Below are 27,366 nucleotides of genomic sequence, written 5' to 3' on the forward strand. Positions count from 1 at the left end.
CTGTACAAAAGAAGGAGGCTGCAAGGGAGTGGGACGGAGGGGGCAAGAGAGGTCAGTGCGAAGCCCGGGGCTGGGGGAACGCCGCTAGTCCTCCTCCCTCCCTCGGTCTTCTGGCTTCTCCAACTTCTCCCGGCGTAGCTCTGCGGGCGGGAGGCGGGATCTCCCGGCCTTGGGTGGGCCTGGCGATCGGCTCGCAGCCTCTGCCGCCCCCTCCTGGGGGAGGCGGCACAAGGGCGCTCCCAGGTGGGTGGGCCGAGGGCCTGGGGGCGAGGGCAGGGACGCCCACCCCTCGCAGGGTCCGGGCTCCAGAGACCCCAGAGCGCGCGAGAGAGACGGGTGCCCGCAGCGGCTCACCTCCGTGCCCTTCGCGGCGCAAACGGGAAACCGAGGCCGAGAGGGGCAAGGACTCGCCCAGGGTCGCGCGGCGGGGGTGGGGTGGGGGCGGGGAGCCGGGGTGGGGGGGCACGGCCGCCGCCGGCCGAGCGTCCCCCCGCAGGCGAGCGCCCTGCCCGGCCCCTGCTCGGAGCGGCTGCTGCCGCCGCCCGGGGTAATCTCGGCTGGGCGCTGGGGGCCGGGGGCCCGGGCGGGGGCGGAGGCGGCCCGGGGAGGCCCGAGGGGCAGGGAATGCCCTCCGGGGGCGCCGCGTGGGGTGGGGCCGCCCGGCCCTGCAACTCGAGCCGCTGCCCCGGGTTAAAAATACCCCCGGCCCTGCCCTCCCCGCACCCCTCCCCCTCCCCCGCAGTGCCCTTCCGTCTGGGCGCCGGCGGCCCCTCCCGGGGGACAACTCCGCCTTTTACTAATTTGTCCTCTCGCGGAGCTGGCCGCCGAGGGAGGGGCGGGGAGACGCCGCTAGAGAGATAGTCGCAGAAGGTGGCGGAGAGGTAAGGGAGAGCGGAGAGGAAGCGGGGGTCGGAGCCCGGGAGGGGAAGGAGAAGGAGGAGGAGGGAGGGGGAGAGGAGGGCGGTAGGAGCAGCGGGAGGAGGGCGGGGAGGAGCGCTCTTCCTGGTTGGGCCCTGCCCTGAGCCGCCACCCGGGAAGGCAGCCGCGGGGACCGCTGCGATCCCCCAAACACTGCTCCCCCAGGTAAGGAGCTGCATGGCCGGGCCGGGATTCCCCGACCCTTGGCCACTGCTGCCGGCCGAGGGGCTGCCCCTACCCCGGGGCCTTCTGCGTGCCTAGGACAGGGGCGGGGGCTGGGGAAAGCCGCACAGCCCGGGCCACCGGCCCAGCCTGCGCTCATCACTCTCTCCAGGGTCTGGGCTGAGGGAAGGCCAGAGGGGAAGGGGTCCAACAGCCCTGGGCACCCAGCCTGCCTCAGGGGTCTGGGGACGGGGTCCCTGGCTGCCCGAGGTTCTCAGCCTCCAAGCCAGGGAAAGGGGCCAGCGCCTAGGAGCTTGGCTGTTTGGGGAAGGGGTTACCGTGTTATTATCTCCAGGCTCTGCCCTGCCCCACCTGGCTGGCTGGCCACAGCACTGCAGGCCCAGGACAATGGGAGTCTGGGAAGGGAGAGGTGGTAGCCTTGTGGGGGGGGGGGGGGTAGGGAGGTGGTGGCCAGCATACCTAGGGGCAGAGAAGCCCCTCTCCTGGATGCTGGGAGCATAGAGAGGTGGGGAAACCCCAGGTTTGGAAAGGAAGGGTGGGCGGCGGGCCACAGGCAGGAGCCCCAGTTCTAGCCCTGGGAAGGCCTGGGTTCTGAGCAGGGTGGTCTGTCCTGCAGGATGGCCGAGGAAATCATCACCCCGGTGTACTGCACGGGGGTGTCTGCACAAGTGCAGAAGCAGCGGGCCAAGGAGCTGGGCCTTGGCCGCCATGAAAATGCCATCAAGTACATGGGCCAGGATTATGAGCAGCTGCGGGCTCACTGTCTGCAGAGTGGGGTCCTCTTTCGTGATGAGGCCTTCCCCCCGGTGCCCCAGAGCCTGGGCTACAAGGACCTGGGCCCCAACTCCTCCAAAACCTATGGCATCAAGTGGAAGCGTCCCACGGTGAGAGGGACCACCACCCTGGGTGGGACTCAGTTTACCCCCATCCTGGGTGAGGAGTGGGAACAGGACTCCAGGTCCTTGGTGGGGAGTGGGGTCTGGGGTGGCTGGGTTCCAGTGTCTAGGAGGGCTGGCCCAGAGACAGGACTCTGGGTCTCTTGCAGGAGCTGCTCTCAAACCCCCAGTTCATTGTGGATGGAGCCACACGCACAGACATCTGCCAGGGAGCACTGGGTAGGCCGGGGGGGGGGGGTGTTTCTGGGTGTTTTTTCCATAATAGTTCCCCATGCCTGCTCCTTCCAGCTCTGCCCTAACCCCTCCCTCCTGCAAGCTCAGACAGGCTCTGGCTATCAGTGCTGGGCTGGTTTGCCTAGATTCCTGGGTCTCTTCTGTAAGTCGAGGGACCCGGCACCCAGGGAATCCCAGTTTCTCCCCAGCATGGGCCCTCGTGCATCACTGGGAGCAGATTGGCAGAGCAGGTCTGATGTGGATCCCTCCCATCCCAGGCGACTGTTGGCTCCTGGCTGCCATTGCCTCCCTCACCCTTAATGACACGCTTCTGCATCGAGTGGTTCCACATGGCCAAAGCTTCCAGAATGGCTATGCCGGCATCTTTCATTTCCAGGTGAGGAGCCCCGAATCCACCGGGGACCAGGGCGTGGGGAAGGAGGGGTAGCAGGCACCGGAGGAGGTGAGGACCGGTGACGCACAGCAGTCTGCAGTTAGGTGGCTTAAGTCCACACCCTGTGGGGGCCAGTCCTTCCTCTAGAAAGAATTTGACCTCCTGATACTATCTCAGATCTGTCATGTGTGAAACGATTGGGCAGGGCAGGTATTTCAGCTGGCAGTTTCCCTGTGCGTCTCACAGGGAGAAAGTGCTGGGAGGGATAGAGAGATCTCTGTGTCATATCCTGTGGGACAAATCCTTTTCCGCCACAGGGCCTCAGTTTCCCCATCTGAAAAATAAATGACGTTCCACGGGGAGAAACGGAACAGCACATGTGGCCGTCCCACCCAAGACGTAAATGTCTGCACCCACCCACCCCCACCTCCTCTTGTGACTTTGGCAGTCTCCAGCCTCTGACAGAGCCCTGCAGAAAAGAAAGACAGGATTTAAGTCTGTTTAAACCAGTTATTCCTTTTTTGCACACAGGACCCATTTTTCAAGTGACACTAAGGAATTCTCAGTCAGCTGATGGTGGGAGACACACACCTCCGGGAATCCTGGATTAGACCCTCTGGCCCTGGTGGCCCCAGCCCTGCCCTCAGGACTCCTGGGTGCCCTCCCCTTACACCTAGTCAGGGAGTCCCTTACCCTATTCCGAGCAGACCAGCCTACAGGACCCACGGTGCCATCCATCTACTTAGGCCAAGTGCTGCACCTGCTCCCCTAGCTGGTATGCAGGGGTGTGGCCTCGCTGCCCCTTCCTCCGCCCCCTTCCCTCACTCCTCTAATCGGCTCCTCCTCAACCTCTTGATTGGCCCGTTCAACACTCCCCCCCTACAACCCTCACTACTGGGGTCCACCTCCTCTCTTTGTCCCATTGTTCTGCCCTCCTTCCCGCCTCCCTAGCCCTTGGCCGCTTCTGCCCCAGGGTCCTGACTCCTCTGGGCCCTGGGAAACCCGTCTCTCTGGCCATCCCTGAAGCAAACTCATGATTGCGGGGAACGTCATCCATCTTGTGGTCTAGACGCCACATGTTTGATCTACACTTAATTTACACGTTCGCCCCCGCCCCCCATACACACACACACACACACACACACACACACACGTCCGGACCTAGCTTGGGGAGAGGAGAGATAGGGGGCTGGTTCCATGGAAGCCAGGTCCCCAGGGCTTTCCAACCTCTCCATACCTGACAAAGCACCTTGGTCTGTTTCAAAAATATCAGTAGCGCTGCCCTAAAAGCTTTACCTTTGTGATCGCGTTTAGTGTTCCCTTGAGGACGGCCCTGCTGTTCCTTTTAAAAAAAATTATTATTTTTTCTTTTTAGTGTTTATTTATTTTTGACAGAGAGAGACAGAGCATGAGCGGGGAGGGGCAAAGAGAGAGGGAGACACAGAATCCAAAGCAGGCTCCAGGCTCCCAGCTGTCAGCACAGAGCCCGACGCGGGCTCGAACTCACAGACCGGGAGATCATGACCAGAGCCCAAGTCGGACGCTCAACCGACGGAGCCACCCAGGCGCCCCCCTGCTGTTCCCTTTTATGGATAGGGAAACTGAGGCTCAGAGAGAATAACTTGTTCAGGATCCTGGATCTAGAGACGGTCAGGTCTCTAGTAAACGGCAGAGTTGAGACTTGAGCCGCGGCCTGGGAGATCCCAAAGCAGGTGTTCACTGTGCTCTCTCCTCCTCCAGCTGTGGCAGTTTGGGGAATGGGTAGATGTGGTCGTGGATGACCTACTGCCCATCAAGGACGGGAAGCTGGTGTTTGTGCACTCCGCCCAAGGCAATGAGTTCTGGAGCGCCCTGCTCGAGAAGGCCTATGCCAAGTGAGTGGGGGCCCGGGGCAGGGCTCCAGGCACCCCTGGGATCTAGGGTCTCGTTTGATGTCAGAGTGCTGACCTGGGGCTGCCCGCAGGGTGAATGGCAGCTACGAGGCCCTCTCCGGGGGCAGCACTTCGGAGGGCTTTGAGGACTTCACAGGCGGAGTCACCGAGTGGTATGAGCTGCGCAAGGCACCCAGCGACCTCTACCAGATCATCCTCAAGGCGCTCGAGCGAGGTTCCCTCCTGGGCTGCTCCATCGACGTGAGTGCACCCAGCCCTGCCCCTCGCGCCCCGACCTGTGACCAGTCTCCTCTTGCAGCCCGGCCTCATCCCTTGTCCCGGGCTTGGCTCCAGACCCTGTCCTTCACCCCACACCGTCTCTGGATGCTCCCCCGGCCTTATCCATCCCTCCGGTCCCATCTGCCTCCGTTGTGTCTGGCGTCATCCCTGCCCCGCAAACCTCAGACCCCAGCTTGCCTTCCCGCCCTCCCGCTGCTTGTTCCTGTCATCTAATGCCGTGCCCATCCGCCGTCCAGCTCACCAGCCTCCGACTTCAGCTCTTTCCTAGCCTCCGCTCCCGCCCAGCCTCCTTCACCCTCTTCGCTGCTGTTCTGTTCCCACGACTCACCCTTGATCTCAGCCTCCCCCCCTACATCACTGCATCCTCGACTCTAACCCCGTTCCCACGTTCCACCTTTCCCCAGTCCCGGCCGCCTCTAGCCTGTCCTCACCCCCTCCTCCACCTCACTGCATCCCTCCTCGCGAGGGCCTTGGGGGCCTGGGGGAGCTACGTGCAACTACGTGTGTGGACACGCGTGTTTGCACGGAGTCCGGTCAGCTCTGGCCAAAGCAGTGTCAGTGGGCGGCCCGGGTCCCCTACCGGCGGTAGTGTTGACGGAGTGGCCAGACGGCCCCTCTTCTAGGGGCACCGTGTGAGGGGCTATTAGGCGGAGTCAGGGTCCCCGCCTGCCACTCCCAATAGCTGTCGTACGTGCGTGGGGAACGTTCAAGACCCGTGAGTGTTTGGCACTCACCTCCTGACTGGGGATGGGGACGCCGGCCTGGTCCCCGGAACCGGGCCCCTGACCACAGCACGTGTGTCTCTACAGATCTCCAGTGTCCTGGACATGGAGGCCATCACCTTCAAGAAGCTGGTGAAGGGCCATGCCTACTCTGTGACGGGGGCCAAGCAGGTACCACCGCACGTGGGGGCTGTCCCTGCAGGGTGGTTCCTGCCCCCTTGCTTGCCTTTGCCTGTCTGGCCTGTGACCAGGGCTGTGGGAGGGGCTGGCTCTTCCTCTGACCTCCTGCAGCATCTTATTTGTCTCTTGGGGCCACTCGTCCCGAGATGTTTATCTTACCCTGCCCTGATTTTCTGTAGTCTTGTGCGTAGCTGCCTCCCTCCATGGTAAGTTCCTAGAGAAGGGGCTGTACTTCCCCTGGCGTGGTGCTGGGTACCGAGCGGGGCTCCTGAGGGTGAGGTGGCGGGCAGGGGTGTTTAAGGTGCGTGCCAGAAGCAGGTGCTGACGGGAGCTCTGGGGCACAGGTGAACTACCAGGGCCAGATGGTGAGCCTGATCCGGATGCGGAATCCCTGGGGCGAGGTGGAGTGGACGGGAGCCTGGAGCGACGGGTGAGGGGCAGAGGACGCTGGCCGGGGAGGCTGGGGAGGGCTGGTCAGTGCCACTGGCATTTCTGCTGGGGCTCTGCTCGGGATTGAACGGGGGGTGGGGGGGGGGTGGGGAGGGGTGGCATCTCCGTGTTACCGGGTCCGGGGGGCTGTCCCGACAAAGCTCAGGCCCAACCGGCCACCGCACCCAGCCTGTGAGCATCCTCAGAGCTGGCCATGACAAGACAACCCCTGGGATGGGATCTCGGGCTTGACCATGCGGAGGTCTTCTGACCTGGGCTGAGGGCACAGGCCCCAGGAACAGAGGCCGGCGGGTCAGTTCCCACCAGCCCCTGGCAGCACCCTTCTCCCCGCCAGCTCCTCGGAGTGGAACAACGTGGACCCTTACGAGCGGGAGCAGCTCCGGATCAAGATGGAGGATGGAGAGTTCTGGTGAGCGCCCCCCCTCCTTAGTCTGGTCCCTCTCGGGGCCTGGCGCCCCAGCTCCCAAGCTGCACAAAGTCCGCATGTGCCTCCTCCCTGGGTGCCCTGACTGGGGACCATGGCTCATCCCTGCACCGTGACCCCAGGATGTCCTTCCGAGACTTCTTGCGTGAGTTCTCCCGCCTGGAGATCTGCAACCTGACGCCCGACGCGCTCAAGAGCCGGTCCATCCGCAAATGGAACACCACGCTCTACGAGGGCACCTGGCGGCGGGGGAGCACCGCGGGGGGCTGCCGGAACTACCCAGGTGATCTGACCTCGCGGCCAGCAGGGCGCACAGGGGCAGGGAGCACGGGGTGGCCGTCGGGCCCTGCTGCCTCCCGGCTCGAGGGCCTCGCCCCCCGCAGGTCCCCTGGCTGGGCCTCAGTTTCCTCGTTTGTAAGATAGCATGGTTGTGCTGAGCTCTGGGATTTGCTTTGAGACCTACAGTGTTGAATGTACTTGTAAATTCTGAAGAGCCGTGCCGGATTCACCATCCTAGGGCCTGAGCCCAGGGAGTTAACAAGTGGAGAAGACTCTGTGGCCATCCAGCCACTTTTCTGTCACTCCTCATTCTGGAACCTTCTCTCCTGGCCCACTGTCTTCCTCCCTGGGCCTCCATCACCTTTGCCTGGGCTTCTGAATCTATGTGGGTGACTTGGTCCACGGCCTGGCCTCTCTATTCTTCCCCGTCTTGACCTGCAGTGGCCTTTTTTCTTCCACCTTAGTTCAGCCACCCCCTGAGACACCCGGGAGCCCAGCCACACCTTCCGGTCTGACCTCTGCCTTCACCCGTTCAGTTCCCTTATCCTGCAGCCCTCAGCGGCGTCTTACTATCTGGTCCGTTAAAGCCACTGTTGTGGTGTCCTTTGTCTCCCGTCTTGTCTTCTCATCAGGTTAGCGTCGTTGTTGTAATCTTGTCCCTGCAAACACTCTGGCTCCTGCCTTGTGGCTCCCTCTGCTCCTCCCCCGGCACAACCAGCGTCCTAGCTGAGCCCCCTTCATCAGCTTCAGGACCACCGAGTGTGGCTGCAGAGAAAATCACACACCCGGGGCTGCACCTGCCCTGTGAATTCACGGCCACAAATCCCAGATGACCACCTTTCGTGGTCCCCAACAAGTCCACTGCTGATTAGTAACGTTCCCGTGCCCTCAAACTGGCCTCCGTGGTTCCTCCCATCTGTGGACTCGGCCTTGTACTTCACTGGAAGATAGCTGTCTTCACGCAGGGCGCCTCCTGGATTCGCCCCGCCTGTCTCAGCCTGTGCCTGTCATTACTGCCTTCCCGACTGTGACAGTGGCAGAACTGTCCATGCTCGTGGGGACCACGCCCAGCCCTGCTCTCGCTCGTGTTCTCCCATGTGTCTGGAAGCCTTTGGCTCCTTCATCCTTCACTTCTTGCTCCTGGGTCATTATGGAGAATCTCCTGGCTTAGAGCAGTCCTCTTTTTGACCCCACTTTCCTACCCATTTCTGGGCTCCCCTTCGAGGCAAAAATGTCCAGCTTGCCACCCTCCTGCGTTTCCTTTCCCACTCCCAGCTCACGTTGTAACCCACGCCCGTCCAGCTTCCGTCCTCACCACGCTACTGTCACTGCTGGTTTGGAGGCCACCGGAGCCTTTGTCTTTGCCAAACCCACCTCCGCTCTGTTCTCATGTCCCGCGTTCTCCACCTTCCCAGCATGGCTCACAGCCCCGTTTTGGTCTTCTTCTCCCTCATGGGGATCCAATTTCAGCTTTTCCTCAACTAGAAGACCACCGTTCCCTGCATCATTTAGTGCGAAATCTGTCCTTTCCTCGCTGTCCTGGAGTGACAGCCGTGTCCTGTAGCTCCCGTGTATGTGTGGCTCTGTTTCCGGGCTCACCATTCCATCCCTCGGTCTGTCCCTCCAGCTGATAGCACGTTGGTTTCATTGCTACAGATTTATAGCTTTTGGGCAGGGTGAATGCCTTCAAGAGTCTCTTAGCTATTCTCGCCCTTTGTTTTCCTGTGTGAATTTTAGAATCAGCTAACCAGGTTGTACAAAGAACCCTTTTTGAGACTTTAATTTGAATTGCCCTGAATCTATAGATCGATTTGGGGAGAAAGGACATCTTTCTGGTTTTGAGTCTTCTTATCTAAGAATGTGGTATATCTCTTTCTTTATTTTGGTCTTCAATGTCTCTCAATAACGTTTTATAATTTCTATTTAAAGGTTTTGAGATGTATTACTAGATATTGTATCATTTTGTTGCTATTATATTAATAATATTAAAAAATATAATGTTTATTTTTTGAGAGAGAGAGAGAGAGAAAGAGAGAGAGTGGGGGAGGGGCAGAGAAAGCGGGAGACACAGAATCCGAAGCAGGCTCCAGGCTCCCACCTGTCAGCACAGAGTTTGACACGGGGCTTGAACCCACGAACCGTGAGATCATGAACTGAAGTCAGACACTTAACCAACTGAGCCACCCAGGCACCCCAGTGTTTATTTATTTTTGAGAGAGAGAGAGAGAGAGCACAAGCAGGTGAGGGGCAGAGCGAGAGGGAGACACAGAATCCAAAGCAGGCTCCAGGCTCTGAGCTGTCAGCACAGAGCCCAACGTGGGGCTCGAACCCATGAGCTGTGAGATCATGACCTGAGCTGAAGTTGGATGCTTAACCTTAAGACTGAGTCACCTAGGCGCCCCAGTATCTCTTTTTAAAATTACATCTCCCATGTAATAGTGGCTGATAAACAGTAACATGCAGTTGACCTTTTAAATGTATTTTGTATCCAGCAAACTTGTTAAACTATAATTAATTTTACTGATTTATCTATAGATCCTTTTTGATTTTCTAATTGCAAATAATGATAAATTTGTTCGTTTCCAATTCTTGTAACTCGCACACTCCCATTTTACTGAGCCAGCCAGGCGCCCCCTCCCCCCCACCCCCACCCCTACCCCTTAGCCCTTTCACAAAGGACAACTTTTTACTACTGGATGTTTACTACAGATTTTATCCCTAAAGTTTTTTCTGTTCTAGTTTTTTTTGTAGATGCCTTTATCATATTAATGGGGTTTAATGTTATTAAATGCTTTTAGGTGTATTTATTATTATAATATGCTTCTTACCTCTTAAAACGGTAAATTACGTTAATCACTTTTCTAATATTAAATCAGCCTTACGTTCCCGAGTGAAAAAACAACAACGCGGTCATGACATAGTTTTTTCAACTGTAGTTTTACATCCAAGTTCACAAATGAGATTGGCCCGTAATTTTCCTTTCTCATACTGACCTTGTCTAGTTTTGGTATGGGTGCTATATTTGGCTCAGAAGGTGAACTGGGAAGTCTTCTTCTATTTTCTGGAAGAGTTGCATAAGATGGGATGATTTGTTGCTTAAATGTTTGGTAGACTTGATCTTTAAAGCTATTAGCCCTGCTCTGTTCTCGGCGTGAAAATCAACATTTTGATACTGATCTTTAATGGTTATAGGATTATTCAGGTCCTTTATTTCTTCTTCTTGAGCCTATTTTGACCAAGTTGTGTTTTCTAGGAGTTTATTTATCCTTTGCCTCTGTTTTCAAAATTATTAGCATAAAGGTATTAATATATTCTGATACCTCTTCTGTAATGATGTCCTCTCATTTATAGTATTATTTTTTGCACTTCCCTTTTGTTTTAATATATTTTTTTAACGTTTATTTTTGAGAGAGGCAGAGAGACAGAATGCAAGCAGGGTAGGGGACAGAGAGAGAGGGAGAGACAGAATCTGAAGCAGGCACCAGGCTCTGAGCTGTCAGCATAGAGTCTGATGGGGGGCTTGAACTCACGGACTGCGAGATCATGACCTGAGCCTGAGTCGGTCGCTTAACCGACTGAGCCACCCAGGCGCCCCTGCACTTTCTTTCATCTTTATTAATTCTGTGAGAGGTTTGTTGGTATTATGCTTAAAGAAATGACTTTTGCCTGTTGATTTTTGTATAGTATTATTTTCTTTTTTTTATGTTTATTTATTTTGGTGGGGGGTGATTGCGATCAGGGAAGGGGCAGAGAGTGAGAGAGAGAGAATCCCAAGCAGGCTCTGCCCTGTCAGCATAGAGCCTGATGCACGGCTGGAACTCAGGAACCTGTGAGATCAGGACCTGAGCTGAAATCAAGGGTCAAACACTTAATGGGCTGAGCTACCCAGGTGCCCCCATAGTATCATTTTCATATGACTTTGTTTGCTGGCAAACACTAATCTAAATTTTTTTTTTTTATCTCTAGATTTGCCTCTCCTAGATTTTTCTTATAAATGGGATCATACAAGATGTGTGGCCTTTTGTGCTTCTTTCTTTATTGTAATGTTTTCAAAATCTGTCCATCTTGTAATGTGTGTCAGGACTTGATTTTAATTTTAGGGCTGAATAATATTCCACGATTTGGAGATACCCCATTTTGCTTATGCATTCATCAGTTGACGGACATTTAGATTGTTTCTAGTTTTGGGGTATTATGAGTAGGAATGCTGTGAACATTCATATACCTGTATTTGTGTGAGCAAAAGTTCTCTTGGGTCTCTAAGTAGGAGCAAAATTGTTGGGATCCATGGTAACTCCCATCTTTAACTTTCTGAGGAACTACCAACTGTTTTCCAAAGTGACAGCACCATTTTACGTTTCCACTAGCAACGTGTGAGTTCCAACTTCTCCGCATCCTTGTCTACACTTGCTGTTGTCCATGGTTTTTAGCCATCCTGGTGGGTATGAAATGGTATCTCATTGATGATGTGCGTTTCCCTAATGACGAATGATGTTGATAAGAATATCTTTTTATGTAATTATTGGGCACTTACATATATATTTCAGAGTTTCTATTCCAGTAGTTTGCCCATTTTTAGATTGGGTTGTCTTTTTTTTTTTTTTTTTTTTTTTTAAGTTCATTTTGAGAGAGAGAAAGAGAGCAAGAAAGAGAGATTACGGGGTAGGGGCAGAGAGACAGGGAGAGAGAGAGGATCCCAAGCAGGCTCTGTGCTGTCAGGGCAGAACTCTATGTGGGGTTCTATCCCACGAACTTAGAGGTCATGACCTGAGCTGAAACGAAGAATTGGACACTTAACCGACTGAGCCACCAGGCACACCGAGTTGTGTTTTTTATACATTCTGGATATGACTTTATGAGATTGATGATTTGCGTATAATTTCTTCCATTCTGTGGATGTCTTCATTTTCTTGATAATGTCCTTTGAAGCATGGAAATTTTTAATGGTGATGATGCCCAATTTTCAATTTTTTCTTTTGTTGCTCATGGTTTTGGTGTCATATCTGAGAATCTATTGTCAAACCCAAGACCATGAAGATTTATCCTTGTTTTCTTCTGAGAGTGTTAGTGTTAGCTCTCATATTTAGATTGTTCATCTGTTTCAAGTTAATTTTTATATAGGCATACCTCAGAGATAAATACTGTGGGTTCATTTCCAGACCACCGCAGTAAAGTAAATACCACAATAAAGTGAGTTAAGTGAATATTTTGGTTTCCCAGTGCATATATTATATGTATGCTATACTGTATTCTATTAAGTGTGCAGTAGCATTATAACGTCTTAAAAAAATTGTATACATCCTTGATTTAAAAATACTTTATTGGTGGGGTGCCGATGCAAAGCTCAAACCCACAAAGCCATGAGATCATGATCTGAGCTGAAACCAAGAGTTGGATGCTTAACTGACTGAGCCACCCAGGCGCCCCTAAATCACAAATGTTCTTAATGGCATCTAGAATGGCGAATCCTTTCCAGAAGGTTTTCAGTTAATTTTGCCAGGATCCATTGGAGGAATCATTATCTTCCTCACAAGATGTATTTGTTTTTTTCTTTTTTACGAATTTTTCAACGTTTATTATTGAGAGACAGAGAGACACAGAGCGTGAGCAGGGGAGGGGTAGAGAGAGGGGGAGACATAGAATCTGAAGTAGGCTCCAGGCTCTGAGCTGTCAGCACAGAGCCTGACGCGGGGCTCGAACTCACAAACTGCGAGGTCATGACCTGGGCTGAAGTCGGTCACTTAACCAACTGAGCCACCCAGGCGCCCCAAGATGTATTTCTTAAGTGGTAAGACTTGAAAGTTGCAAGTATTCCTTGATCCAGGGGATGCAGGGCGGGTGCTATGTTAACAGGCATGAAAACAACATTAATCTTGTTCTATGTCTCCATCGGAGCTCTTGGGTTACCAGGTGCATTGTCAGTGAGCAGGTCATATTTTGAAAGGAATCTTTTTCTAAGCAGTGGGTCTCAACAGTGGTCTTAAAATGCCCAGTAAACCATGTTGTAAACAGGTGTGCTGTCGTGTAGGCTTTGTTGTTCCCTGAAGAGCACAGGCAGAGTAGATTTGGCAAAATTCTAAATAGCCCTGGGATTTTTGGAATGGTAAATGAGCATTGCCTTCCACCTAAAGTTACCAGCTACACTAGCCCCTGATTAGCGAGAGTCAGCCTGTCCTTTGAAGCTTTGAAACCAGGCATTGGGTTCTCTCTAGCGATGAAAGTTCTGGACGGCATCTTCTGATACAAGGCTGCTTCGTCTGCTTCTTCTGCTTCTTCGGCTGCTTCGTCTGCTTCTTCTGATACAAGGCTGTTTAGGGCAGCCGCCTTCCCTAATTACCTTAGCGAGCTCTTTTGGTGATTTGCTGCAGCTTCTGCACAGGACTTGCTGCTTCCCCCTGCACTTTCATGTTACGGAGTTGGCTCCTTTCCTTAAACTTCACCACCCGGCCTCTGCTACCTTCACACGTTAATTCTGCAGCTTCCTCACCTCACGCGGCCTTCATGGAATTGGAGGCAATGAGGGCTTTGCACTGGATTAGGCTTTTGCTTCGGGAGTGTTGGGGCTGGTGTGATCTTTCATCCAGACCACTAAAACTTTTCCATATCAGCAGTAAAGCTGTCTCACTTTCTTATCATGTGTGTTCACGGGAGTAACGTTTTCAGTTTCCTTCAAGATTTTTTTTCCTTTGCACTCACAGCTTGCAGTTTGATGTGAGAGGCCTAGGCTTCTGCTTATCTTGACTTTTGATAAGCCTCATCATTTCTAGCTTTTGATTTGAAAGTGAAAGACAGGACTCTTTCATTGTGACACTCAGAGACCTTTGTAGGGTTATTAATTGGCCTCGTTCCAAGATTTTTGTATCTCCAGGAATAGGGAGGCTCCAGAAGAAGGAGAAAGATGGGGGAATGGCTGGCTGGTGGGTGGAACAGTCAGAATGCACACAGCAGTTTTCTAAGTTTGCTGTCTTACGTGGGTGTGATTTTTGGTGCCCCCAGACAAGCACAGCAGCGATGTAAAAGATCACTGGTGTGAGATAGGTGCCCAACTTCATTCTTTTGCATGTGGAAATTCATTGTTTCAGGATCATCAGTTGAAAAGACTATTCTTTCCCCATCGAATGGTCTTGGCACCCATGTCAAAAATCAGTTGGCCATTGATGTCTGGGTTTATTTTTGGACTCTCAGTTCTTTTAGTCTGTATGTCTATTTTTATGCGAGTACCACAGTGTTGTAATTACTGTAGCTTTGCAGTAAGGTTTGAAATCAGAAAGTGCGAGTCTTCCAACTTTTGGGTTTTTTTCATAATCTTTTGGCTTCTGGGACCCTTATAATTCCATATGAATCTGAGGATATGCTTTCCACCTCTGTGAAAAGGCTGCTGGAATTTTAATAAAGATGGCATTGAATCTGCAGATCACTTCAGGTAATGTTGACATCATAATACTACTAAGTTTTCCGATCCATGAACATGGGATGTCTTTTTTCATGTCTTTTTTTTTTTTTAATTTTTTTTCATGTCTTTTTTTATTTTTTATTTTTTCATGTCTTTAATTTCTTTCAGCAACATTTTGCAGTTTTCAGTGTTCAGTCTTTCAGCTCTTTATTAAATTTATACCTAGATATTTTATTTTTTTGGATACTATTGTAAAGGAATTGTTTCCGTAATTTACTTTTTCAGTTGTTCATTGCTGGTATTTGGAAAAACAACTGATTTTTGTGTCTTGGTCTTGTAACCTGCAACTTTGCTGTATTTGTGACTAGTTCTAGTAACTTTTTTGTGGACTCCGTGTTTTTCTACATACAGGATCATGTCGTTTGCAGTTAGAGATAGTTTTCTTTTTCCTTTCCAACTTGAATACCTTTTTTCTTTTCCTTGACTAATTCATCTAGCTAGAACTTCCCATACAGTGGTTGTTTAGCAACGATGTAAGCAAGCATCTTGTTCCTGATCTTAGGGTGAAAGCTTCAGTCTTTCGGCACTGAGTATGATATTAGCTGGTTTTTCCGTAAACACTCTTTGTCATATTGAGGACATTCCCTTTTATTCTTAGTTTTCTGAATGTTTTTATCATGAATATGTGTTGGACTTTGTGAAATGCCTTTCTGCATCAATTAAGATGATCACGGGGTACCTGAGTGGCTTAGTTGGTTAAGCTCTTGATTTAGGCTCAGGTCATGATCTCACAATTCGTGGGTTCAAGCCCTGCTTCGGGTTTGGTGTGGACAGTGAGGAACCTGCTTGGGATTCTCTTAATCCCTCTCTCTGCCTCACCCCTGTGTGTGCTCTGTCTCTCTCTCTCTCTCTCTCTCTCTCTCTCTTTCTCTTTCTCTTTCTCTCAAAATAAATAAACTTTAAAATATATTAAAAAAAAAACAAACATGATCATGTAGGTTTTTCCCCTTTGTTCTATTAATGTGGCTTATTACATTGATTGACTTTATGTTGAACTATCCTTCATTCCTGGGATAAATCCTATTTTGTTGCATCTCGTCCTTTTAATATACTGTTGGATTTGATTTGCTAGTATTTTGTTGAGGATTTTTATGTTGATATTTATAAGTGATATCGTCCTGTAATTTTCTTGTGATGTCTTTATTTGGTGGGCTTTGGTATCAAGATAGTGTTGGCTTCATAGAATGAGTTAGCTTGTCAAAAAGCAATGATAATGTAAATGAGAAATCAGGGGTGCCTGGGTGGCTCAGTCGGTTGGGTGGCCGACTTTGGCTCATGCTTTGTGGGTTTGAGCCCCGCGTCAGGCTCTGTGCTGACAGCTCGGAGCCTGGGGCCTGCTTCAGATTCTGTGCCTCCCTCTCTCCCTGCCCCTCCCCTGCTCATGCTCTCTCTCTCTCTCTCTCTCAAAAACTAAAGAAACATTAAAAAAATGCAAAAATATGAGAAATCACACAGAATGGTAATTAAAACAATGCGTACCTATGTTAGAAAAGAAAGATCTCAAATCAACAACCTGATCTTCTACCTTAAGAATGTAGTAAAGGGTCAAACTAAACCCAAAGCAAACAGAAGAATGGAAATAATAAAGATTAAAGTACACATAAATGAAACAGAGAATGGAGAAACAATGGAGAAAATCAACGAGACCAACAGTCAGTCTTAGAAGAGCTCAGCAAAATTGTAAAATCTTTAACCAAAGTAAACAAGAAAAAAAGAAGACTCAGATTACTAAAATCAGGACTTAAAGAGAGACCATCATTATCAAACCAACAAAAATAAATGGATTATAAGGAAGTACTGTGAACAACTGTGTGCCAACCAATGAGCTAACCTAGGTGAAACGGACAAATTCCTGGAAAGAAACAGGACCAACTTAAGAAAAAGAAAAAATCTGGATAGACCTGTAACAATTAAGAGTGAATTAATAACCAAACGTCCCAGTTATAACCTGCTAGTTACCGTTTTATTGTTGGTTTCTAACTTGATTTCCTTGTAGTCAGAAAACACGGTCTGATGAGATCGCAGCTTTGAAATCAATAGAAGCTGGTGCCGCGGCCCAGCACGTGTTCACATGTTCTCAGAAGACTGGTTCACGCTTTTGTGTGTGTGTCTTATATGCCAAGCACTCCCCTAAATATTTTAAGTATGATAACTTGTTTAACTTTCACACTGACCCTGTGAGGCTGGCACTATTATGATTCCTGTTTTACAGGTAAAGAAAGTGAGGCACTGATAAGTGGCGGAGCTGGGATTTGAACAGAGGCATCGCAGCCCTACAGTCTGTTCTCTCGAACAATCCGAGTGGCACGCAATTCTGAGTGTTAGGGGGAATGTTTTATAATTGCCCGTCAGATCACACTTAATATTTGGTCGGCTTAGTCTGTCAGTTACTGGAAGAGGGAAGATAAAGTCATACACCATCCTGATGTTTTTGCTAGTTCCTCCCTTTATATCTGTTATTTTGCTTTACGGATTTTGCGTTATGACATTAGCTGCATCAAGCTTAAGACTTGTTGTAAGTTCCTAGTGAGTCAGACCTGTTTTGTTGTTGTTATTTAATGGCTGCCTTCTCCGGGTGTAATTCTTTAACTTTCTAGTCCCTCTCAGTCACTGTCACTATAGCTGTTCCAATTTTCTTTCCGCTAGTATTTTTGTGGTATATTTTGTTATACTGTTTGACGTCTAATCTTTCTATAGCTCAGCGTTTTGGTGGTTATCTCTTGTAAACAGCACGCCACTGGCTTTTTGATCATCCGGTTTGAAACATTTTACCCTTGGATTGGAAAGTTTAGTCCATTGACATTCATGGTGATTGCTGATGACTTTGTATTTATTTCAGCAGACTTCCTGTGCGTTTTCTGTTTGTCCCTCCCGCTATGCCTTATTTTGGATTGAGTTCTCTTCCTTTTCTCTCGACTAGTTTTCCCGTCTCTGGGTTTGGAGGACCGAGGTGTTTGCTCCGTATCATTATTCGATACAGCCCATATTCACTGGCTCACCCATAGAAGAACAGTGTTTATTGCTCACCATTTCCACAACTTTTATCTGAGCTCATTTTCCCATCTGCCTAAAACATAAGCCTTCGTATTCCTCCTTCTCCTTCCCCTCCACCTCCTTCCCCCTCTTTGCCTTCTATAAACTTTCTCCACTCTTCTGAAAATACCTCTGCAGCGTGCTCGTTCTTGACAATTCTCTGAACACAAAATTCTGGATCGCATTCCTTTTAGCCCATCGGAGGTACCGTTACTCTTCACTCTGCTTCTCTGGTTGCTCTGTGAGCCGAGACTCTGTCTCCCACGCCTTCTGTGATGCTTTGTCTTTTCTGTTTTAAGATTGTTCATCTTTGAGGGGCACCTGGGTGGCTCAGTCGGTTAAGCGTCCGACTTCAGCTCAGGTCATGATCTCACGGTTCTTGGGTTCGAGCCCCGTGTCGGGCTCCGTGCTGACAGCTCAGAGCCTGAAGTCTGCTTTGGATTCTGTGTCTCCTTCTCTCTCTGCCCCTCCCCTGCACACGTTCTGTCTGACTCTGTCTCTCAAAAATAAATAAATGTAAAAAAAAAAAATTTTTTTTTTTAAAAAGATTGTTCATCTTTGGTATTCCGTAATTTCACCAAGATGTATTGAGGTGTGGATTTCTTTTTATTCTGCTTTGGATTCACTGGGCTCCCTGGGCCTGCAGGTTGATGTATTTCAACAGTTCTAGAAAATTCTTAGCCATGGTCTTTTAGAATAACAGCTCCTTCTTAGACTCTTCATTTTTTCCTTTTAGAATTCTAATCAAACGTAAGCTGGAACTCCTTGCTCAATCATCTAGTCTCTTTATCATTGCTCAAATTTGCCATCTCCTAATTTCCTTGCATTGCCTTCTGCTTCTGGGTAGTTCCTTCCGATCCATTCTCATTTCACGAGTGGTCTTTTTTGTCAAATCTGGTGGTTAATCCTTCTAACAAGTACTTACTTTTATTAAAAAAATTAATGTGTAGAAGTTCCAGTGGCTCGTTTTCAAATCTGTTTATTCTTGCTCATATTCCCAAGCTTCTCATTTATTTCTTTAAATATAATAAACCCAGTCTTTTATATTCTGGCATCTGATTATTTCAATATTTTAAGTCTCAGAGGGTTGGTGTTTTGGTCCATTGTGGCTGCTGGTTCTCACTTACTCATGCCTTCTTTCCTTGTGAGATTTTTGTCTCCTTTGGCCTAGAAGTTCATCTGTGGGAGTTCTTTGAGTCCTTGGGTGAAGTTAGGTTCTTCTGGTATTTCTATCAGTCACCTGGGATGACTCTTTGAATCCCAGGACACTTTTAAAAATAAATTATCTCCTGAAGGTTTCCTTGACTTCATAGGCAAAACGAATTGAAACTGGGGGCGCGTGGGTGGCTCAGTCGGTTAAGCGTCCCAACTTCAGCTCAGGTCATGATGTTCTGGCTCGCGAGTTCGAGCCCCGCGTTGGGCTGTGTGCTGACGACTTGAAACCTGGAGCCTGCTTTGGATTCTGTGTCTCCCTCGCTCTCTGCTCCTCCCCTACTCACGCTCTGTGTCTCCTTCAAAACTAAATAAACATTTTTGAAAGATTTAAAAAAGGGGCGCCTGGGTGGCTCAGTCGGTTAAGCATCCGACTTCAGCTCAGGTCATGATCCCACACAGTTCGTGGGTTCGAGCCCCGCATCGGGCTCTGTGATGATAGCTCAGAGCCTGGAAGCCTGCTTTGGATTCTGTGTGTCTCTCTCTGCCCCTCTCCCGCTTGTGCTCTGTCTGTCTGTCTCTCAAAAATAAACATTAAAAAAATTTTTTTTTTTAATTAAAGAAAAGAAGGAACAAATTGAAACTGCAAGATCACGTGAAGGCTTGTGGTTATAAATTCTTGGGGAGGGGCGCCTGGGTGGCGCAGTCGGTTAAGCGTCCGACTTCAGCCAGGTCACGATCTCGCGGTCTGTGAGTTCGAGCCCCGCGTCGGGCTCTGGGCTGATGGCTCGGAGCCTGGAGCCTGTTTCCGATTCTGTGTCTCCCTCTGTCTCTGCCCCTCCCCCGTTCATGCTCTGTCTCTCTCTGTCCCAAAAATTAAAAAAAATAAAAAAAAAAAAGTTGAAAAAAAAAATTAAAAAAAATAAATTCTTGGGGAGAATTTTTTTTTTTCCTTCCTCCCAGTGGGGTTTATTTTTCTTTCCTACGTACGCTGTTGGCATTCCTCATAAGGGTCCCAGTTTTATTGCAAAGATCTCCTGCTAGATTTTGTCTCCTGTCCCTGTACCCAGGGCTCAGGGTCTCCAGGAGTCTGCGGGAGTCCTTCGGCATTATTTACCTCGTGGGGCTCCTAGTGGCCATGTTTTAAAAAAGGCTTTATTGAGCTATCACTCGCATACGGTCCAGTTCACCAACTTGAAGTGGCAAATTCAGTGTGGTTTTCATATATTCACAAAGTTGTGCGTCTATCAGCACATCAATTCTAGAGCATTTTTATTACCCCAAAAAGAAACCGTCCACCCTACAGCTGTCACTCCTGACCCCTCCGCCTCACTCCCAGGTAACCGCCAGCCTCCTGTCTGCGTCTGTGGATCTGCCTGTTCGTATGCTTATCTGTGTTAGAGCCCATATCGGTACTCTCTTTGTGTTGCCGAATAATATTCCATTGTTTGGTTATACCACGTTTTCAAAAATCCATTTCTCCGCTGATGGACGGTTTGGGTCACTTCTACCATTCGGGTATTACAAATAATGCCACTGTGAACATTTACATCCACGTTTTCGTGTGGATGTACGTTTTCGTACATCGCAGTTTTGAGTATCCTTGCAGGGTCATAGGATAATTCTGTGTGTAACCATTTAAGGAACTGCCAGACTGTTTTCCGAAGCGGCGGCCCCGTGTTACATTCCCACCAGCAGTGTGTGAAGTTCTGATTTCTCCACATTCCCGGCTGACACTTGATATCTGTCATTTTGGTTAATGTCAACTTGTGGGTGGGGGGGAGGGGGAGGGGACTGCTGTGGCTTATTAGTGCCTCTAAAAAGCAGCTTTGCTTACTGTGTCCAGCACCTGGTTGTTTTAGGGGGTCGTGGGCAACTGAGTCACCACACTGCCAGAGACGCAAGTCTCTGTCACCCTTTGCAGCCGTGTGGCCTCCTATCAGACCCTGCCTTCTCTTTTTCTCTCCTAAGTCATCGTCCACACAGCAGCTCCAGCTACCTTTGCAAATCCGAATCCGTTCATGCCGCTCCTGGTGCAAGCCTGTTGGGGCGTGGGAAGGGCCTTTTGCCCTTTGATCCAAACCACCCTCCTCACTGCCCACCCGGCTGCCACCAACCTTTGCCACTGTCCGCATTTCCCGTGCTGGCCGGAGCTGGATGCTGCATTAGACACCGGCTGTCTCCTCGTGTGGGTCCTTGTTTCTCCCTCCTGCTTCCCAGGGCTTCTCCTTCAGATCTCACTCAAATGTCACCTCCTCAAAGACGCCTTCCCTGACCGGCTCCCAGCTCCAGCTTGCTTACTCTTTGTAATTGTTCTGATAAGTGCCCCGACTTGCTCAGACTTGGCCTCCCCTCCTGGAATGTGAGCTCACGAGGGCAGGGACTGCGTGTGCCCCCCACTGCCCGTCTGTCACACGGCGGACACTTAGTAATAATACCTGTTGGACGAATGAACGAAGGGACACGTGGGGGAGGGGAAGCCCGGAGGCGGGGACCACTCTGCTCTGCGCCTCCCCTGACCCCTCCCGCCAACCCCCACCTCCTACAGCCACCTTCTGGGTCAATCCCCAGTTCAAGATCCGACTGGAGGAGACGGACGACGCGGACGACGACTACTACGGGGGTCGAGAATCAGGCTGCAGCTTCGTGCTAGCCCTCATGCAGAAGCACCGCCGCCGTGAGCGCCGCTTTGGCCGCGACATGGAGACCATCGGCTTCGCCGTCTACGAGGTGAGCCGATCACACGATCACGCCGAACCGGCGTCGAGAGCCGGCCTCCCGGTGCACCGTGGGCGAGCCCCACCAGGGGGCGCCAGAGGACACCGCCGCCACAGTCCTGAGGCAGGTGGCCCTGGCCACTGTCCCCCGGAGGCGCCTGCCGTGGCCGCTCTTGGGCCAAGGGTTCTGGCTTAGCTGACGACTGTGAGGTAGCTTCTGGGGGACAGACTTTGGCTCGGCCTCAGAAAGAAGTGGGCAAGTGGGCGGCCCTGGAGGAGTAGTGAGCTCCCTGTCTTAGAAGTATATAAGCAGAGACTGGCCTGGGAGGGCCCTGCTTCACTCACTGTGTCCAACACAGAAACTTCTGGACCTTCCTGGCAGGGCAAGAGAACCGCTGCAGTCTCGGCCCAGGCCCGGAGCTCCCGACAGCAAACTGGTGGGGACTCTGATGTCCCTGGGCTGTAGGACATTGCAGTTGGCCGCTCTGGGGGCTGTGCTGGGTCCGACTCAGAGCCAAGGCCCAGGGTGTTCCAGGGGTGAAGAGGACCTTGCCCGGGGCCCTTTCCTGAGGTCCTGAGGTACCTCTCTGGCGTGAAGACAGGTCTGGGCGGCCAGTGGCCCCGAGCCCTGCCTCCCGGTCTCCTCAGGTCCCGTGATTCTTAAGAACTGAGGGCCTCTGTCCAGCACACGCTGTGCCTGTAGGCCAAGCACACATCTCTAACTTCTTCCATCTCTCTGGCAGGTTCCTCCGGAGGTAGGTGACCTCTGACACCTGGATTTACATACCCCTGAACACACAAGGCCTGTTGGTGCCCAGAGGGGAGCAAGATGGCAGCAAGCCCACACGTAGAGAGTTAAGAAGTCACCTCGTTTTACTGTTCGCGAACGGTCTTCCCACCCCCGCCCGGAGGGGGCAGATGTTGCTGTCCCAGGGGGTCTGACTCGGGGGATGCTCTGGGTAACAATAGCGGGAATGTTATTTCGCCGGAGTCCTAGTGTTCACGTTCACCTCCAGAGTACGTCCTCACCTCCACCCTGTGCGGTAGGCAGCGTTGTCCCCTCCGTCTTGCGGACGGGGAAACTGAGACAAGATGATCTGGCGGGGCCGAGACCAGCCTGCCAGCCGCTCGGCTGGGCCCCGGGGCCTGCGGCCCGGGTGTGCGGGCAGCTCCCCGAGGGCGGGCTGAGCGGCCGGCTGCAGCCCCCACCCCCTCCTCCCCTCCCGCCAGCTGGTGGGCCAGCCGGCCGTGCACCTGAAGCGCGACTTCTTCCTGGCCAACTCGTCGCGGGCGCGCTCAGAGCAGTTCATCAACCTGCGGGAGGTCAGCACCCGCTTCCGCTTGCCGCCCGGGGAGTACGTGGTGGTGCCCTCCACCTTCGAGCCCAACAAGGAGGGCGACTTCGTGCTACGCTTCTTCTCGGAGAAGAAGGCCGGGACCGAGTGAGTAGAAGGCCCCTCCCCGGTGCCCACTCCCCGGGCCCCCCTGCACCCCCACCCTGACTGGCCTCTCTGTCCTTCCACCTCTGCAGGGAGCTGGACGACCAGATCCAGGCCAATCTCCCTGATGAGGTACGTGCCCTGCCCGCCGTCCCTCCACCGCCCAGGTGCCTTTCTCCTCTGCCTCACCCCTTCACCCTGGGCGTATCACGGGGACCTGGGTGTCCTGGCTCCTGGGAGCCCCCCCGGCAGAAGCCTTAGGGGTAACACCAATCCCTCATCTGCCCAGCACTTTACGGTTTTGCAGAGGGCTTGGTGATAATAGTGATGCGAGGTCCCTGAGCTCTCGCTGGTCTCTGCCGGCTCTGTGCTGAGCTCTTTACCCCGTTGCCTCCACAACAACCCTGTCCGGGTGAGGCCACCGTCTCCCCTTTCAGCGAGAAAGTCAAGTTCGGGGAGGTTAAGGAACTTGCCCAAAGCCTCCCCCCGCCATCACGGAGCTGAACTGCACTCTCCTCAGGCCGCAGAGCCCCGGGCAGGGGGAGAGCGATTCCCACTTTACTGGTGACAAGAGGGAGGCTCAGAGACACGAGGAGGCAGGCGTGTGGTGATGAGTGGTCCCGGCCTCGCCCCAGCTGCTGCCCATGCGGGGGCCTGGCCGGAGCGCCCCTCACCTGCTCTCCCCCTTCTCCATCTAGCAAGTGCTCTCAGAAGAGGAGATTGATGAGAACTTCAAGGCCCTCTTCAGGCAGCTGGCAGGGGAGGTAGGCAGGGTGTGGTGGAGCGGAGGGCGGGGAGGGGGGCGCAGGGGCGCAGCGTTTCTCCAGGGCGGGTGCCTCCTCCCTCTTCCCCCAGGACATGGAGATCAGCGTCAAGGAACTGCGGACCATCCTCAACAGGATCATCAGCAAACGTGAGTGTCCCAGGACAGCAGCTCTCCACTCTGTAGTCGGCACCCCCCCTCCTCCAGACTCCAGAATCGAGGCTTCTGCTCTCACACTGAGCCCAACCCAAGCCCTTGGTCTTCATGGGCAGGGGAAGCCCCCACTGCCTTTCTGAGCCCTGCTCACCCCCATTTTCCTCCCAAACTCCTTGCACCATCTTGCCGGACCCCGTTCTCCATGCCCAAGTGCCGTGACCTGGTGTCGTTAGAAGCCGAGCTGGTGACAGCACCGTAGGAGCAAGGAACAGGCCTCCCCTTCCTCTGGAAGATACGCCCCAGGGCCAGGCCGAGGGGCTGCCTGCAGAACGGGGCTGGCTTCACTCCCCCGCGTGCACAGCTCTAGGCAGCCCCGCCCCCCAACCTTCCCTTTGCCCCTGCCTCTGACCTCCATCCATGCTGTTCCCTCAGCCCAGACCCCTCTCCTCTTGTCCCCCTTCGGGGCCTGCGGCCAACCTCACCCCCGCCCTGGCCGCCTTGGCCTCACATTTCTACTGCGTTTCTCCCACTTTGGTGTAGCACTGATCTCCTTTCATTCTTGGTTCTTTGCGGTGTAGACACCGGCTCGGTTGCTAAAGTACTTGACCCTGTGCCGATAAAAGTGACCTGACGCACCCACTCTGCTAGGCTTTGCACACCAGGTGCCAGGAATCGAACTTCCCTGGTCCCCATCCCGCCCAGTGCCCCGGGGGCAGGCCCCGGAAGCCTGCTGCTTGAGGTGTTGGAACCGATTTTCTTGCAGACAAGGACCTGCGGACAAAGGGCTTCAGCCTGGAGTCGTGCCGCAGCATGGTGAACCTCATGGACGTATCTTTTGCTTTTGCTTCCTGAGGCTGCTTTGGTGTGGGGGACGTGGTGGGGAAGGACGCCCTGTGACCTTTCCCGGAACGGTGCAGAGAAAGGGACAAAGCTCTGTGGAGTGTAGAGGGACCAGTCCTTTTCCCAGGCCATTTCCCCATGATTGGGGGGGGGGGGGGGGGGACAGGGGGGAGGGGCAACTGAGGCACAGGCTTTGTGTTGAGTGAGAGGTAGAGGAGGGCCTGGGTCCTTGAGTCACCTTAAGGCTGGTGCTGTTGGCACCCCTCCTTGTCCAACCCACCTGGCCCTGTGGGCGCCTGCCCTTCCCCCTCCCCTCGTCTTGCTGTCAGTCTCCCCTTCTCCCCATTGTTCCCTCACCCTGTGCGGGTTTAAGCTTCCTAACGGTAGCCCCCCAGCGGGACGGCAACGGGAAGCTGGGCCTGGTGGAGTTCAACATCCTGTGGAACCGCATCCGGAATTACCTGGTAGGTGGTCCCTCCCTCCCGTGCGGCCTCCGTCCCAGGAGGGGTCTGCTGCGGGCTCCCAGACGGGCTGCGTGGTCTAGGCCCTCCGCCCTGGGTCTGCCGCTCCAGACCCCAGCCCCCGGCCCACCTTTCGGGTCTTTGCCCTCCACCCGCAGCAGCCCCCCACCCTGGGGTGGGCCAGAAGGGCTGGGTGCCTCCCTCGGCCTGGCCCTCACCCTCTGTTCCCCACTCTAGTCCATCTTCCGGAAGTTTGACTTGGACAAGTCGGGCAGCATGAGTGCCTACGAGATGCGGATGGCCATCGAGTCTGCGGGTAAGGCCTGTCCCCAGGCAGACGGCCCCAGGCTGATTGCCTGTCGGCGGCTACCCAGAGTGGCGGCCCGCGGCACCGGCCCTGTCCCCGGGGTGGAGATGGTGATGGTGTGGCGGTAACAGCCATCTCCTGCCTTCTTACTGAATTACTGAGCTAAGTGCTTTATCAGTGCTTCCTTGTGTCCTCACTGTGGCCTAACGGGGATAAGGCCGTTACTGTCTCCATCGCGCCCGGAGAAAAGCACGATTGGGGGCAGTGACCGGCCTGCGGCCACACAGCCAGGGAGAGGTGGAGCTGGGCTCCAGAGCCTCCAGTGAGAGAGGTGCGGGCCTCATCTTCACAGTCCCGTGTCAGGATGAGGCCAGGGCACTCGGCACAAATAAAACTGGACCCCCGGGCCCTCCTTGGCCGCTGATTCCCTGGGGCGGTCTGGGCTCCCGCTCCCTCGGGCTGGCACTTGCTTGCCCAGCACCCCCCGCCCCCCGCACCCAGCTCCTGGCCCTACTCAGGTGGGGCTCACCCTGCCCAGGCCCCAGCCCCCCTCCCTGGCCCCGCTTCCCTGGCCTTCACGCACTGTCCTGGGCCAGGCTTCAAGCTCAACAAGAAGCTGTATGAACTCATTATCACCCGCTACTCGGAGCCCGACCTGGCCGTGGACTTTGACAACTTCGTGTGCTGCCTGGTGCGGCTGGAGACCATGTTCCGTGAGTGTCTTCATCTGGCTCCTGCCTCTGGTTCTGTCTCCCATAAGTTGATGGGAATGACAGCTACAGATGGGACCTATGTGCCATGGCGTGTCCCAGAGAGGCGAAGTACCTGGGAACCTGAAGGCCGAGTCGGGAGACTGGGGGAGGGGGGAAGGCAGTAGGGGAGGGGGAGGATAGCAGAGAGAGCTGCTTCCCAGTGTGACAGGTGAGGGCTTGGGGTGCCTTGGGGATGTGGGGGGGAGGGGCAGGCGGCAGGGTGGTCCTGCGTGAATGTCCCACTGATTTCTAATGCCAAAACGTCTTCTTTTGAACGTAGGGTTTTTCAAAACTCTGGACACAGATCTGGACGGGGTGGTGACCTTTGACTTGTTTAAGGTGGGAGCTTCCCTTGGCCGTGGCGGGGGAGGGTATTCGGGTGGTGATGCTTTCTACCCACCTGGGGCAGGAACTTGTGGCCTCAGAACCAGACCCAAAGGGCAGGCCTCTGGAAGGATGGAAGGATGGGATGGGGTGGGGGTGTCTGGGTCTTGGGAAGGGAGGTGGGGGGCATGCTCCTGGAGGTCTTCGTGGGTGCCTGTGCCCTGGTCTCCCAGGGGTAGAGGAGGTAAGAAAGTGCCCCTCCCCAGAGACGGTGGCCCCTGGGCTAGGAGGCTGGACTGGGCGTTTCTGCCGTCCCTGGCTGACCTCTCTCTCTGCCCTCCTCTGCCGGCAGTGGTTACAGCTGACCATGTTTGCATGAGGCAGGGGCTCCGGTCCCCTTGCCGTGCTCCTCTCCCTCGTCTGCCAAGCCATGCCTTCCCGCCATGCCGCACCGGGCCACACCAGCTGCAAGTGCCTTCCTTGGAGCAGGAGGCGGCCTTGTCCTCCTGTTCCATCACCTCCCAGCTGCCACGGTCCCTCTGCTCTGCGCAGAGCCGTGTGGCCTTCCCTGCCTTCGCCAGTCATGGGCTCAGATGGACTCCCCCCGCTCCTCCCGTCGCCAAACGAGGAAGGCCACTTTCGCTTGTTCCTGCCTCAGGATGAGGCTGCCAGGGGAGCTGACGGCCCCCCGGCCTCCGAGCATCCTGACGTGTCCTCTCCCCTCGCTGCAGCCAGAGGGCACCCACCCAGCCTACCCAGCGGCCTCACCTGCAGACTTTACACCATAACCACTAACTCTGCACCGTCTGCCGTCTAGATGTGCAGAAGCCCTTCCCAGCCGAGGCCTCTTCCTGGGGCTGGGAATGCCTGTTCTCCCCCGTGCAGAAGCCAGTGCCCCTCACCTCCGTGGCCTGCCCCCCAGCCCTGCCCCACCTGCCAACCAGGAGTCACCTGGACTGAGGGGTGGTCAGGCGCTCCCTCCCTCGCTCCCTCCTTTTTTATATCGGTGATTTTAAAGGGGACTCTTCAGGGACCGGTGTACCAGTAACGGGGGTGCCAGAGGCACCTGGGTGTGGGGTGGGGGTGGGGTCTCGGGTTTCCATGCAGAGAGACCCCAAACAATAAAGGAAAAGGCCCCA

At 53.3% G+C, this 27,366-nt stretch overlaps 1 protein-coding gene across 4 annotated transcripts; it reads left to right on the top strand.

Moving 5' to 3' along the window:
- CAPN1 (calpain 1) lies at positions 1–27,366 on the top strand. Of its 4 annotated transcripts, none has more exons than XM_042957578.1 (22): positions 1–51; positions 1,718–1,985; positions 2,147–2,216; positions 2,489–2,607; positions 4,345–4,478; positions 4,568–4,736; positions 5,585–5,668; positions 6,022–6,107; positions 6,462–6,536; positions 6,674–6,834; positions 21,017–21,198; positions 21,929–21,940; positions 22,416–22,627; positions 22,717–22,756; positions 23,323–23,388; positions 23,480–23,537; positions 24,307–24,371; positions 24,779–24,847; positions 25,082–25,160; positions 25,748–25,864; positions 26,184–26,242; positions 26,580–27,366. In XM_042957578.1, the coding sequence occupies exons 2-22, from the start codon at positions 1,719–1,721 to the stop codon at positions 26,604–26,606; spliced, it is 2,151 nt and encodes a 716-aa protein (XP_042813512.1). In that variant the 5' UTR covers positions 1–51; position 1,718; the 3' UTR covers positions 26,607–27,366. The 4 variants fall into 4 exon arrangements, with proteins under 4 accessions (XP_042813512.1, XP_042813511.1, XP_042813510.1 ...); XM_042957577.1 differs by lacking the exon at positions 1–51 and adding an exon at positions 163–243; XM_042957576.1 differs by lacking the exon at positions 1–51 and adding an exon at positions 776–881.

This window comes from Panthera tigris, chromosome D1 (genome assembly GCF_018350195.1).
Source record: "Panthera tigris isolate Pti1 chromosome D1, P.tigris_Pti1_mat1.1, whole genome shotgun sequence".
NCBI lineage: Eukaryota > Metazoa > Chordata > Mammalia > Carnivora > Felidae > Panthera > Panthera tigris.